The 14,319-nt window shown below is 38.6% G+C and overlaps 1 protein-coding gene across 9 annotated transcripts in view; it reads right to left on the bottom strand.

Annotated features, from left to right (window-relative positions):
- Amph (amphiphysin) overlaps positions 1–14,319 on the bottom strand; it is a 239,219-nt gene that overhangs the window by 42,272 nt on the left and 182,628 nt on the right. For 7 of the 9 annotated variants that reach the window (XM_053798291.2, XM_070101290.1, XM_053798290.2 and 4 more), the window contains one exon: positions 1,179–1,442. The exons of the other annotated variants lie outside the window; for them this stretch is intronic. In XM_053798291.2, coding sequence (XP_053654266.1) covers positions 1,179–1,442 — 264 coding nt within the window. The remainder of the gene's footprint in view (positions 1–1,178; positions 1,443–14,319) is intronic. 9 annotated transcript variants of the gene reach the window in all.

The following is a 14,319-nucleotide window of genomic DNA, read 5'->3' as shown; positions in this document are numbered from 1 at the left end:
CAACACCAAAGGAAATGGTCTAGAGAGTGTTCCTAGGTACCAGTTAAGGAGTGCAAGAATCTTAAGCAAAGGGGAATAAAGGATGTCCAATGGTCTTTTTTAAGGCCACAATCAGATACTGCAAAGAAAACCACAAGTCCTTACTTTCTGATCCCAAGTATAAGCGATTCTTTTTATGTCCAGCATGTGTATATATAAAGAGGACTTAGTGGACATAATACTGCCTGACCAATGGTTATACAGTACACAAGTTACTAAAAGATATAAGTACACAATTCAGAGATTAGTATTTAAGAAGCCATTTCAAGGCCTTCCATTCTCTAGTTAATAGAAATGTTACAATATCAGTTTTCTTTTTCTATAACTTTTCTTATACAATATTGAAAATGCCATAAATAATACTAAGTGATTGTTCAATACACTCTTAACTTCATTTTACCATTGATGTACTTTTTTGTTTTATGTTACATAAACAATTTCTGTTCCCTTAAAGCTACCAGTACTTCCAATTTCCTCCTGGTTCACAGGACCATCCTTGCTCTTTCATAAATCATTTCACAGAAGCAGTACCTGTGTTACTTACAAAATAGTTCATCAAACTTCGTAATTCTTTAACAGGGCTTCCTAGCACAGATACAGGCCTTTTTGACATCTAACAGAAGATATGTATCTAGTAACCAAAGTTTTTAGTACACCTGTCAATGAGTCTGAATAAATATACACTTGATAGCCAAATACACAGGACTAATAAGACCTCATGAAGCTATGCCTGAATGGCAATCAACAGTCTTCTATCACCTCTTCCTAATTGCCCAAGCACTTTGAATTCACAACTTTCCAACAATACAAGCAAAGCATTATTAAGCAATAATTTTTTTACAAAAACATACATTATATAAATTTTCATGGCACTCATCATACCTTCAATGGTTCCACTTAGAAACATTTTATTATAAAGCTGACTAATTTAGAATCCATAATGCTTTTATCCATATAGTGTACTAACTGTAATATTGGAGAAATCAAATACAAGAAGAATTTCGCTCATCTATACTACAGGTGTTGTGTTCATATAGAACTGATGGTATCCAGTGAAGGCTTTGGTCTAATTATCTGCTGGCAAAATTGAGCCAAAGCACCCTAAAACTGCCACCCAATGAAATTTAGCGGTAAATTACTTGTTGGTATCGTGCTCGGAGTCAATAGGAGCACTCGGGACAGAGTCAGCATCGTTGGAAGGGCTTTCAAGAGGAAGTGGGCTTGGAGGAGGGGTTGGAGTGCGCTGATCTGAATCCGGGATGGATTTATAAGTTTCCTTGTGTTCCAAAGTGGGTGAGGATTCTTGGTTATCCTCTGTGGTGGTTATATCCAGGGTGCCCTCGTTTCCCTCCAGTGACCGGAAAGAGTTGCCTCCCTCCTCTACGGCCCCACCATCGTACCACCTGTGAACCATCGCCAACAACATGCACACTACTTCAAGTGTTCCATGGGACAAAAGCCAGGATGTTGGAAAATCAGCAGAGAAGTACAGTATAGAAAATATAGGACAGACATTCTAAAAGGCTTAAAAGTGAGGTGTTAAAAAAAAGATATACGAATGCTTTTGGGACTGAGTATTGGTAGCACCAACAACTTCCCAAGTCAGATTCTCAACAAGAAAGCCTGGTCTGGGACCTGGCAGTGAGGATAAACACCATTTGACAATCTTCAGGTAAACTTCAGATATGACAAAGCCTGGGAGGCTTTGAATTGACATATATTGTGGTTTGAGTATAATACCTGTTGGTCATTCCACAGATTTCACACTTTCATGAATATTACAAAAAGTGAAAACAAAGATTCTTGTGGGCTTAGCCAGAGTCTGCCAGGTAGCATTCCCATATCTACCCTCCTACATGACAATGGTAAACTGTTATTGAATCAAAAAACTTTCTTTTATCTATCTGTTGTGATAGGCCCCCAATGTTACCACAAATAATATTTACTCAATACCTTGCAGCACTCAAACCTCAAGGTTAACATTAATATGGCTTTCACACCTTTCAATGTAAAGTGAGATTTCACATATTATTGAACATAAGTGCTTGAGTAAAGCTATGCTTATGGTGCCAAATCTTTAATAGACTAAGTAACTATCCTCACATCAATACTTGTGGCCCATAGTGTAGGGGTATAGGTGGGCAAATGCAACCTGGCTAGCCTGGGTTTTAGGCCAGCATGGTGCAGGAAAATTGCCCTCTAATTAACCTGGGTTCAAGCCTACATGACTGTCTATAGATTTTGTTGACCATTTTCACTAGCCATATGAATGTGTATGCTAAGAATTAAAAATTAGTGAGCAAAGGAAACATGGATACTAAAATTTTTTAAAATCTAAAGTTAACTAAAAAACTTTAGAAAAGATAAAACAATATGAATATTAGTGAAGAACAATGAAAGAAAATGTTAAGAGAGTAGTACAGAGGAAACAAAATAGCAGGGCATGTATGAAAAATATCCCATGGAACACTCCACACCTAGTGCCATGGCCATTAGTCTCAAAATTGCAATTTCATTTCCCATTCTCTCGAAATTTAGTGCCATCCAAATATGTAAAATGACTAATATCAACAATAATACAAAGCTGTATGTGCTGTACATGCCCCTGCTAAAACACCTGGACATAACAACAATAAAAGTTTTCAACATACAATATTTACTTCAACAAGAAATATCTACTAAACACATTGCTGTACTCCTACCACAACTATTCTTAATAGGGGCGCCTCAGTGCTGGAAGGGTTTGTAATCCGAGAAACTAGAACTAATCTTGCCTTCCTTGAATCACATCTTATTACTTTCCATTCCTCAGGTGCTGCATTACCAGGTTTAATGCTTCCCCATGAAGACAGTTATAATAATCCTACCAACACAAGCAGCAGTAAATATCTACCATGCACTTTATCTTGGCTAACTGTCTCAAGAAACTGTTAAGACCAAAACCTAAAAATATAATCTTATTTTTACGTGCTGAGATGCATTATGAAACTAAAACAAACAAGGCTTCATAAATTAGATCTTCATAATTGTAAAATAAAGGCACATTAAATTAAACTACCCAGTTCTCAAACAAGCATAGTTATATATTTACAAAAGTTTCATGGCTTCAGCTATATATTTCTAAATAACCCACAACATACTTCACTATGCATGCAATACCTATTTGAATTTGCTCCAGCTCTTGGTCACCCCCCCATCCTGTGAACTTCCCACCTACTGATGTAACTGAGCCCTGCCATAAAAATTTCTGAATGCCTGTATGGAGTCTGCTTCCACATTCCCCATTTGATTCATTCCACTTTACTAGTCATGATGAAAAAATACTCCCTTATTACTTCTACAACTCATTTGGGTAGGTAATTTCCAACAATGCCCCATTTTGCCCATATTTAGAATTTTTTAATCACATTCTTTTTGTTTGCTCCTCCAGTGACTAGGGTCTTTAGTTAGTTCTCACATTATTCATAGCTTATTTTTATCCCAGCTCATGCACCAACCAGCCTTGATACACTCCTTTGCACTCTCAAGTCTCTCTTTACATTTTGCTAAGCACGATTTCCATACGTATTCAAGAATGAGTCGAAAGTACAGGAGGACTCCGCTTGACAACACTTCGCTTTACAGTGTTTCGCTATGCAGCAGTTTTCAATTATACTCATTCTCCATTTATTCAGACTTCCTACAATAAATTTATTCGCCGCTCACTATAAGCTAAAGACGAACATATTTTAAGGTATGCATGTACTGTATATGCATTTCTTAGGCCTAGCTCTATTACTCTCTTAATATATGATAGTGTAAAGATGTTATCAGGCATTTGAAAGTGAAAATAGGCTGTTTCATTTTACAGCAATGTTCGCTTTACAGTGGTAGCCCGAAACCTAACCCGCTGTATAAGCAGGGCCCTCCTATATTAGGTAAAGTGAGTTTTGAACAAGTATATACTCTATTATACTAATACACTTTTTTTTTTTCAACAAGTCGGCTGTCTCCCACAGAGGCAGGGTGACCCAAAAAGAAAATTCCCAAAAACAAAATACTTTCATCATTCAACACTTTCACCTCACTTACACATAATCACTGTTTTTGCAGAGGTGCCCAGAATACAACAGTTTAGAAGTACTATATATGTAGAGAAATACACAATATATCCCTCCAAACTGCCAATATCCCAAACCCCTCCATTAGAGTGCAGGCACTGTACTTCCCATTTCCAGGACTCAAGTCCAGTTATATAAAATAACCAGTTTCCCTGAATCCCTTCACTAAATATTACCCTGCTCACACTCCAACAGCTCGTCAGGTCCCAAATACCATTTATCTCCATTACCTCCTATCTAACAAGCTCATGCACGCCTGCTGGAAGTCCAAACACCTCGCCCACAACACCTTCTTTACCCCCTCCCTCCAGCCTTTTCGAGGACAACCAATACCCCGCCTTCCTTCCCCTACAGATTTATACGCTCTCCATGTCATATTACTTTCATTCATTCTCTCTAAATGACCAAACCACCTCAACAAACCCTCTTCAGCTCTCCACACCTTCTCCTAATTTCCACACTCCGAATTTTCTGCATAATATTTACACCACACATTGCCCTTAGACAGGACATCTCTACTGCCTCCAAACGCCTCCTCGCTGCAGCATTTACAACCCGAGCTTCACAACCATATAAGAGTGTTGGTACTACTATACTTTCATACATTCCCTTCTTTGCCTCCATAGATAACATTTTTTGCCTCCACAGATACCTCAGTGCACCACTCACCTTTTTTCCTTCATCAATTCTACGATTAACCTCATCCTTCATAAATCCATCCGCTGACACGTCAACTCCCAAGTATCTGAAAACATTCACTTCTTCCATACTCCTCCTCCCCAATTTGATATCCAATTTTTCTTTATCTAAATCATTTGATACCCTCATCACCTTACTCTTTTCTATGTTCACTTTCAACTTTCTACCTTTACACACACTCCCCAATTCGTCCACTACCCTTTGCAATTTTTCTTTAGAATCTCCCATAAGCACAGTATCATCAGCAAAAAGTAACTGTCACTTCCCATTTTGTATTTAATTCCCCATAATTTAATCCCAGCCGTCTCCCAAACACCCTACCATTTACTTCTTTTACAACCCCATCTATAAATATATTAAACAACTATGGTGACATCACACATCCCTGTCTAAGACCTACTTTTACCGGGAAGTAGTCTCCCTCTCTTCTACACACCCTAACCTGAGCCTCACTAGCCTCATAAAAACTCTTTACAGCATTTAGTAACTTACCACCTATTCCATATATGTACTTGCAACATCTGCCACATTGCTTCCCTATCCACTCTATCATATGCCTTTTCTAAATCCATAAATTCAATAAAAACTTCCCTACATTTATCTAAATACTGTTCACATATATGCTTCAATGTAAACACTTGATCTACACATCTCCTACCCACTCTAAAACCTCCTTGCTCATACGCAATTCCACATTCTCTTACCTCTAATTCTTTCAATAATAACCCTACTGTACACTTTTCCTGGTATACTCAGTAAACTTATTCCTCTATAATTTTTACAATCTTTTTTGTCCCCTTCCCTTTATATAAAGGGACTATACATGCTCTCCGCCAATCCCTAGGTACCTTCCCTTCTTTCATACATTTACTGAACAAAAATACCAACCACTCCAACACTATGTCCCCCCCAGCTTTTAACATTTCTGTCATGATCCCATCAGTTTCAGCTGCTTTACCCCCTTTCATTCTACGTAATGCCTCACGCACCTCCCCCACACTCACATCCTGCTCTTCACTCCTAAAAGATGGTATGCCTCCCTGGCTAGTGCATGAAATTACCGCCTCCCTTTCATCATCAACATTTAAAAGTTCCTCAAAATATTCTCGCCATCTACCCAAAACCTCCATTTCCCCATCTACTAACTCCCCTACTCTGTTTTTAACTGACAAATCCATTTGTTACCTAGGCTTTCTTAACTTGTTTAACTCACTCCAAAATTTTTTCTTATTTTCATTAAAATTTCTTGACAGTACCTCTCCCACTCTATCATTTGCTCTACTTTTGCACTCTCTCACCACTCTCTTCACCTTTCTCTTACTTTCCATATACTCAACTCTTCTTATAGCACTTCTGCTTTGTAAATACCTCTCATAAGCGACCTTTTTCTCTTTTATCACACCCTTTACTTCATCATTCCACCAATCACTCCTCTTTCCTCCTGCACCCACCCTCCTATAACCACAAACTTCTGCCCCACATTCTAATACTGCATTTTTAAAACTACTCCAACCCTCTTCAACCCCCCCCCCCCCCACTACTCATACCTGCACCAGCCCACCTTTCTGCCAATAGATGCTTATATTTCACCCGAACTTCCTCCTCCCTTAGTTTATACACTTTCAGCTCCCTCTTACTTGTTGTTGCCATTTTTCTCTTATCCCATCTACCTCTTACTCTAACTGTAGCTACAACTAGATAATGATCCGATATATCAGTTGCCCCTCTATAAACGGGTACATCCTGGAGCCTACCCATCAACCTTTTATCCACCAATACATAATCTAACAAAGTACTTTCATTATGTGCTACATCATACCTTGTATAATTATTTATCCTCTTTTTCATAAAATATGTATTACCTCTTACCAAACCTCTTTCTACACATAGCTCAATTAAAGGCTCCCCATTTTCATTTACCCCTGGCACCCCAAATTTACCTACTACTCCCTCCACAACATTTTTACCCACTTTAGCATTAAAATTCCCAACCACAAGTACTCTCACACTTGATTCAAAACTCCCCACGCATTCACTCAACATTTCCCAAAATCTCTCTCTCTCCTCTATACTTCTCTCTTCCCCAGGTGCATATACGCTCATTATAACCCACTTCTCACATCCAACCTTTAATGTACTCCACATAATCCTTGAATTAATACATTTATAGTCCCTCTTTTCCTGCCATAGCTTATCCTTCAACATTATTGCTATTCCTTCTTTAGCTCTAACTCTATTAGAGACCCCTGACCTAATCCCATTTATTCCTCTCCATGTATATACATATATATACATCTTTCTTTCAACACACCAGCCATTTCCCACTGAGGTGGGGTGGCCCAAAAGGAAAAACGAAAGTTTCGCCTTTTAAATTTAGTAATATATACAGGAGAAGGGATTACTAGCCCCTTGCTCCTGGCATTTTAGCCACCTCTTACGACACGCATGGCTTACGGAGGAAGAATTCGGTTCCACTTCCCCATGGAGAATATATATGCATGTATATTGCTGGTTTCTTTTTCTGTCTCATAAACATGCTAGATAACAGGGATATCTTGCTACTCCTACTTACACTTTGGTCACACTTCACAGACATGCACATGCATATATATATACATACATCTAGGTTTTTCTCCTTTTTCTAAATAGCTCTTGTTCTTCTTTATTTCTTCTATTGTCCATGGGGAAGTGGAAAAGAATCTTTCCTCCGTAAGCCATGCGTGTCGTATGAGGCGACTAAAATGCCGGGAGCAATGGGCTAGTAACCCCTTCTCCTGTAGACATTTACTAAAAAAGAGAAGAAGAAAAACTTTATAAAATTGGGATGCTTGAATGTGCGTGGATGTAGTGCGGATGACAAGAAACAGATGATTGCTGATGTTACGAATGAAAAGAAGTTGGATGCCCTGGCCCTAAGCGAAACAAAGCTGAAGGGGGTAGGGGAGTTTCGGTGGGGGGAAATAAATGGAATTAAATCTGGAGTATCTGAGAGAGTTAGAGCAAAGGAAGGGGTAGCAGTAATGTTGAAGGATCAGTTATGGAAGGAGAAAAGAGAATATGAATGTGTAAATTCAAGAATTATGTGGATTAAAGTAAGGGTTGGGTGCGAAAAGTGGGTCATAATGAGTGCGTATGCACCTGGAGAAGAGAGGAATGTAGAGGAGAGAGAGAGATTTTGGGAGATGTTAAGTGAATGTATAGGAGCCTTTGAACCAAGTGAGAGAGTAATTGTGTTAGGGGACCTGAATGCTAAAGTAGGAGAAACTTTTAGAGAGGGTGTGGTAGGTAAGTTTGAGGTGCCAGGTGTAAATGAAAATGGGAGCCCTTTGATTGAACTTTGTATAGAAAGGGGTTTAGTTATAGGTAATACATATTTTAAGAAAAAGAGGATAAATAAGTATACAAGATATGATGTAGGGTGAAATGACAGTAGTTTGTTGGATTATGTATTGGTAGATAAAAGACTGTTGAGTAGACTTCAGGATGTACATGTTTATAGAGGGGCCACAGATATATCAGATCACTTTCTAGTTGTAGCTACACTGAGAGTAAAAGGTAGATGGGATACAAGGAGAATAGAAGCATCAGGGAAGAGAGAGGTGAAGGTTTATAAACTAAAAGAGGAGGCAGTTAGGGTATGATATAAACAGCTATTGGAGGATAGATGGGCTAATGAGAACATAGGAATGGGGTCGAAGAGGTATGGGGTAGGTTTAAAAATGCAGTGTTAAGAGTGTTCAGCAGAAGTTTGTGGTTACAGGAAAGTGGGTGCGGGAGGGAAGAGGAGCGATTGGTGGAATGATGATGTAAAGAGAGTAGTAAGGGAGAAAAAGTTAGCATATGAGAAGTTTTTACAAAGTAGAAGTGATGCAAGGAGGGAAGAGTATATGGAGAAAAAGAGAGAGGTTAAGAGAGTGGTGAAGCAATGTAAAAAGAGAACAAATGAGAGAGTGGGCGAGATGTTATCAACAAATTTTGTTGAAAATAAGAAAAAGTTTTGGAGTGAGATTAACAAGTTAAGGAAGCCTAGAGAACAAATGGATTTATCAGTTAAAAATAGGAGAGGAGAGTTATTAAATGGAGAGTTAGAGGTATTGGGAAGATGGAGGGAATATTTTGAGGAATTGTTAAATGTTGATGAAGACAGGGAAGCTGTGATTTCGTGTATAGGGCAAGGAGGAATAACATCTTGTAGGAGTGAGGAAGAGCCATGACTCACGAAATCGTAATGACACGATTGCCAGTTGTGAGTGTGGGAGAAGTTCGTGAGGCAGTAGGTAAAATGAAAGGGGGTAAGGCAGCCGGGATTGATGGGATAAAGATAGAAATGTTAAAAGCAGGTGGGGATATAGTTTTGGAGTGGTTGGTGCAATTATTTAATAAATGTATGGAAGAGGGTAAGGTACCTAGGGATTGGCAGAGAGCATGCATAGTTCCTTTGTATAAAGGCAAAGGGGACAAAAGAGAGTGCAAAAATTATAGGGGGATAAGTCTGTTGAGTATACCTGGTAAAGTGTATGGTAGAGTTATTATTGAAAGAATTAAGGGTAAGACGGAGAATAGGATAGCAGATGAACAAGGCAGCTTTAGGAAAGGTAGGGGGTGTGTGGACCAGGTGTTTACAGTGAAATATGTAAGTGAACAGTATTTAGATAAGGCTAAAGAGGTCTTTGTGGCATTTATGGATTTGGAAAAGGCATATATATGACAGGGTGGATAGGGGGGCAATGTGGCAAATGTTGCATTTGTATGGTGTAGGAGGTAGGTTACTGAAAGCAGTGAAGAGTTTTTATGAGGATAGTGAGGCTCAAATTAAAGTATGTAGGAAAGAGGGAAATTATTTCTCAGTAAAAGTAGGCCTTAGACAAGGATGTGTGATGTCACCGTGGTTGTTTAATATATTTATAGATGGGGTTGTAAGAGAAGTAAATGCGAGGGTCTTGGCAAGAGGCGTGGAGTTAAAAGATAAAGAATCACACACAAAGTGGGAGTTGTCACAGTTGCTCTTTGCTGATGACACTGTGCTCTTGGGAGATTCTGAAGAGAAGTTGCAGAGATTGGTGGATGAATTTGGTAGGGTGTGCAAAAGAAGAAAATTAAAAGTGAATACAGGAAAGAGTAAGGTTATGAGGATAACAAAAAGATTAGGTGATGAAAGATTGGATATCAGATTGGAGGGAGAGAGTATGGAGGAGGTGAATGTATTCAGATATTTGGGAGTGGACGTGTCAGCGGATGGGTCTATGAAAGATGAGGTGAATCATAGAATTGATGAGGGGAAAAGGGTGAGTGGTGCACTTAGGAGTCTGTGGAGACAAAGAACTTTGTCCTTGGAGGCGAAGAGGGGAATGTATGAGAGTATAGTTTTACCAACGCTCTTATATGGGTGTGAAGCATGGGTGATGAATGTTGCAGCAAGGAGAAGGCTGGAGGCAGTGGAGATGTCATGTCTGAGGGCAATGTGTGGTGTGAATATAATGCAGAGAATTCGTAGTTTGGAAGTTAGGAGGAGGTGCGGGATTACCAAAACTGTTGTCCAGAGGGCTGAGGAAGGGTTGTTGAGGTGGTTCGGACATGTAGAAAGAATGGAGCGAAACAGAGTGACTTCAAGAGTGCATCAGTCTGTAGTGGAAGGAAGGCGGGGTAGGGGTCGGCCTAGGAAAGGTTGGAGGGAGGGGGTAAAGGAGGTTTTGTGTGCGAGGGGCTTGGACTTCCAGCAGGCATGCGTGAGCGTGTTTGATAGGAGTGAATGGAGACAAATGGTTTTTAATACTTGACGTGATGTTGGAGTGTGAGCAAAGTAACATTTATGAAGGGGTTCAGGGAAACTGGCAGGCCGGACTTGAGTCCTGGAGATGGGAAGTACAGTGCCTGCACTCTGAAGGAGGGGTGTTAATGTTGCAGTTTAAAAACTGTAGTGTAAAGCACCCTTCTGGCAAGACAGTGATGGAGTGAATGATGGTGAAAGTTTTTCTTTTTCGGGCCACCCTGCCTTGGTGGGAATCGGCCAGTGTGATAATAAAAAATAATAATAATATAGGTAAAAAACCTAGAAAAACTAGATGTGGTTTGATCATATTATGGATATTGAGAAAAATATCCCCCAGCTCCTTTCCTGATATGCAGTAGCATACTGCACACACTTTTTAAGGTACAATAAAACTTCTAATGAACCTCTATTTAGCAGATTTGGGAAACCATAGACCAAAAAAAGGCTGGACAAATATTGGAATCACCAGAGGAAACGAAAAAAAGAAGCCTGATTTCCTTGTCAGTTGACTTTTGAGCGAGAGCGAGAGATAGAGATAGAGAGAGATAGAGAGAGAGAGAATCAAACTAGTGACAAGAGAGCAAAACAGCCAACAAGAGAATTAGCAAGGAGGGTGAGGATGTTGCAGTTCACAAGATCATTAGAATTTTTATGTCTATGCACCTCTAGCAAGACAGCTGCTGAGTGAACAATGGTGAATGTATTTCCTTTTGGGTCACCCTGCCTAGGTGAGAAATGACCAATGTGTTAAAAGAATACTGGCAGAGATGGAACAACCTTAAAAACTGTACTACTTATCTAAGAGAGCAGCTGTTCATTACAACTGGTCTTAATACATCACCCTCAATTCTCAAGACAAACAAAGCAAAGGTTTCTTGTACCAATTCAGATACTGGTCATATAAACATAATTACTTCTTAACATTGGCCCAACAAAACAGTCCTAATAATTATTGTCATTGTCCCCTTATACCAAACAGGTCTAGAGCCATCACTGTCACCTACACTATACTCATGGGTCATCAGTCACCTACACTACACTAATGGGTTATTACTGGTAACTACACTATGCAAATAGGTTATCACTATCTACAAACTTCTCCAAATGTGACAAAGTTACTGAGGAAACAAACTTGTCTGTGTGTGCTTACAGGGATAAAGCTACAGCTCTTAATCCCCATGTTACAGCAGCTTTTACTGACAGGATTTACTGATTTCCTGCGTCTAAGGTTCAATCATATCTACTCTTAAAACTGAGCTGCGTTTGCTTCCACCATGGCATCTGGTGTATTTCATTTGTTCACCACTGAGACTAAAAAACAGGGTTCATTTTTAACTCCCATCTGTCCTCCACGGTTCCCTCTCCTCCCATCTCAGTCTGTCCCTATCAACCCTGTCTAATCACCCGAGTGCTTATGTATCATGATCATATACTCCCCTGGTCCTCCTCTCTTTCAGTATATAAGAAACAAGGTTTCCTTACCCAAGTTATATAACAAATGTTTCCCAAACAGCCAATAGAGTTTAATATTGTCAGATTTCAACAGGAAACTTTGTTTTCTGAGCATGTGTGTGTGTAAAAAATGATAAAAATGTCTCTTTACATTCAATTATAAGATATTTGGAAGCAAGGAACAATAAATTTCATAACAAACAGGCGAGACAAAACAAAATTTTTTTTTTTCAACAAGTCAGCAGTCTCACACCGAGGCAAGGTGACCCCCCCCTAAAAAAAAAAAAAAATCCCCAAAAAGAATATAGTTTCATCATCATTCAACAATGTCACCTCACTCATACATAATCACTGTTTTTGCAGAGGCATCCAGATACAACAGTTTAGAAGCATATATAAAGATATATAACATATCTTTCCAAACTGCCAATATCCCAAACCCCTCCTTTAAAGTGCAGGCATTGTACTTCCCATTTCTAGTACTCAAGTCCGGCTATATAAAAATAACTGGTTTCCCTGAATTCCTTTCACTAAATATTACCCTGCTCACACACCAACAGCTTGTCAGGTCCCAAAAACCATTCGTTGCTTGCTGGAAGTCCAAGCCCCTTGCCCACGAAACCTCCTTTACCCCGTCCCTCCAACCTTTTTGAGGACAACCCATACCCCACCTTCCTTTCCCTACAAAATTATATGCTCTCCATGTCATTCTACTTTGATCATTCTCTCTAAATGACCAAACAACCCTTGTTCAGCCCTCTGACTAATACTTTTAGCAACTCCACACCTCCTAATTTCCACACTCTGAATTTTCTGCATAATATTTACACCACACATTGTCCTTAGGCAGGACATCTCCACTGCCTCCAACCACCTCCTCACTGCAGCATTTACAACTCAAGCTTCACATCCATATAAGAGAGTTGGTACCACTATACTTTCATACATTCCCTTCTTTGTCTCCAGAGATAACGTTTTTTGTCTCCACATATACCTAAACGCACCACTCACCTTTTTTTCTTCATCAATTCTATGGTTAACCTCATCCTTCATAAACCCATCTGCTGACATGTCAGCTCTAAAATATCTGAAAACATTCACTTCTTCCATACTCCCTCTCTCCAATGTGATATCCAATTTTTCTTTATCTAAATCATTTGATACCCTCATCACCCTGCTTTTATCTATGTTCACTTTCAACTTTCTACCTTTAAACATTACAAAAGTAATGTCCAGTAAAAAAAAAAAAAATATACATTATATAAAAAAATCCTACTTGAATAAGAGGTTTGTAAAAATTTAATGAAAATCTAAAGCATAGCAGACAGACTTTCACAAACAATACACAGCACATTCTAGTAAACACATCTTGAGCTCTTCCAAATGTTTATAAAAATATAAATTGATTTGTTTGGCCTTTATTTGTTCTTTCCACTGAGAGACACTTGGAGTTTAAATTGCAAATTAAGACTGGCCCTGACACATTTACCTTTCGATAATACACATCATACAACTTTTCTGCATTTAATAGTTAGAAAAAAATTTTAATCCAGGTAGAAAATAATAATCATCTTAAAATACTTGGGAAAGTACTCTAAACATTTCCACATAAATTTGACATTTAATATTTTCACTTATGGGGTTTATTAGCTTTTTATTGTACTGTATTTTGAAATAATGAATGCTAGAGGAAAATTTTAATTATCAGTACAGGCATAAAGTTAAGTAATAATGAGTTGTGGTGCAGAAAAGTGATACCCTGGAAACTGGGAAAAAAACATGCGATTTAGTCAATTGAAAAACAATATGACAGTTAACACCAAGATTCAGCTAACTTATGGGAATGTAGACATGCTTAGAATTTGTTGATATCAATGCACCAGGAACTAATTGTAGAATTTTTAGGCCTATATTCAAATCTTGAAATAAAGCAATACAATTTAATTAATACAGATCAGTCTCTCAACTGAATAGTGCAGTTATGAAGGTATGCCATCCTTTACATTAAAAGTAGAATAAAATGACCTGTCCCAAAGATTAATATGTGATGAAAAATAATGGTCAATAATGCACTATGTATTTTATAGTGTCAATGTCACATTTTTTGATGAATATTAATCATGGATGTACAGGCATAATATTGACAGGTAATAGTAATGCAGAACAAGGTTTCATAGGGACTGTTTTGCCAACTGTGTCTATACTAATATTAATCATCTACTTAAATTCTCAGGACTCCATTAAGTGTATCATAAGAGA

Source organism: Cherax quadricarinatus, chromosome 76, assembly GCF_038502225.1.
Source record: "Cherax quadricarinatus isolate ZL_2023a chromosome 76, ASM3850222v1, whole genome shotgun sequence".
NCBI lineage: Eukaryota > Metazoa > Arthropoda > Malacostraca > Decapoda > Parastacidae > Cherax > Cherax quadricarinatus.
This window is presented reverse-complemented; position numbering and strand designations above follow the sequence as displayed.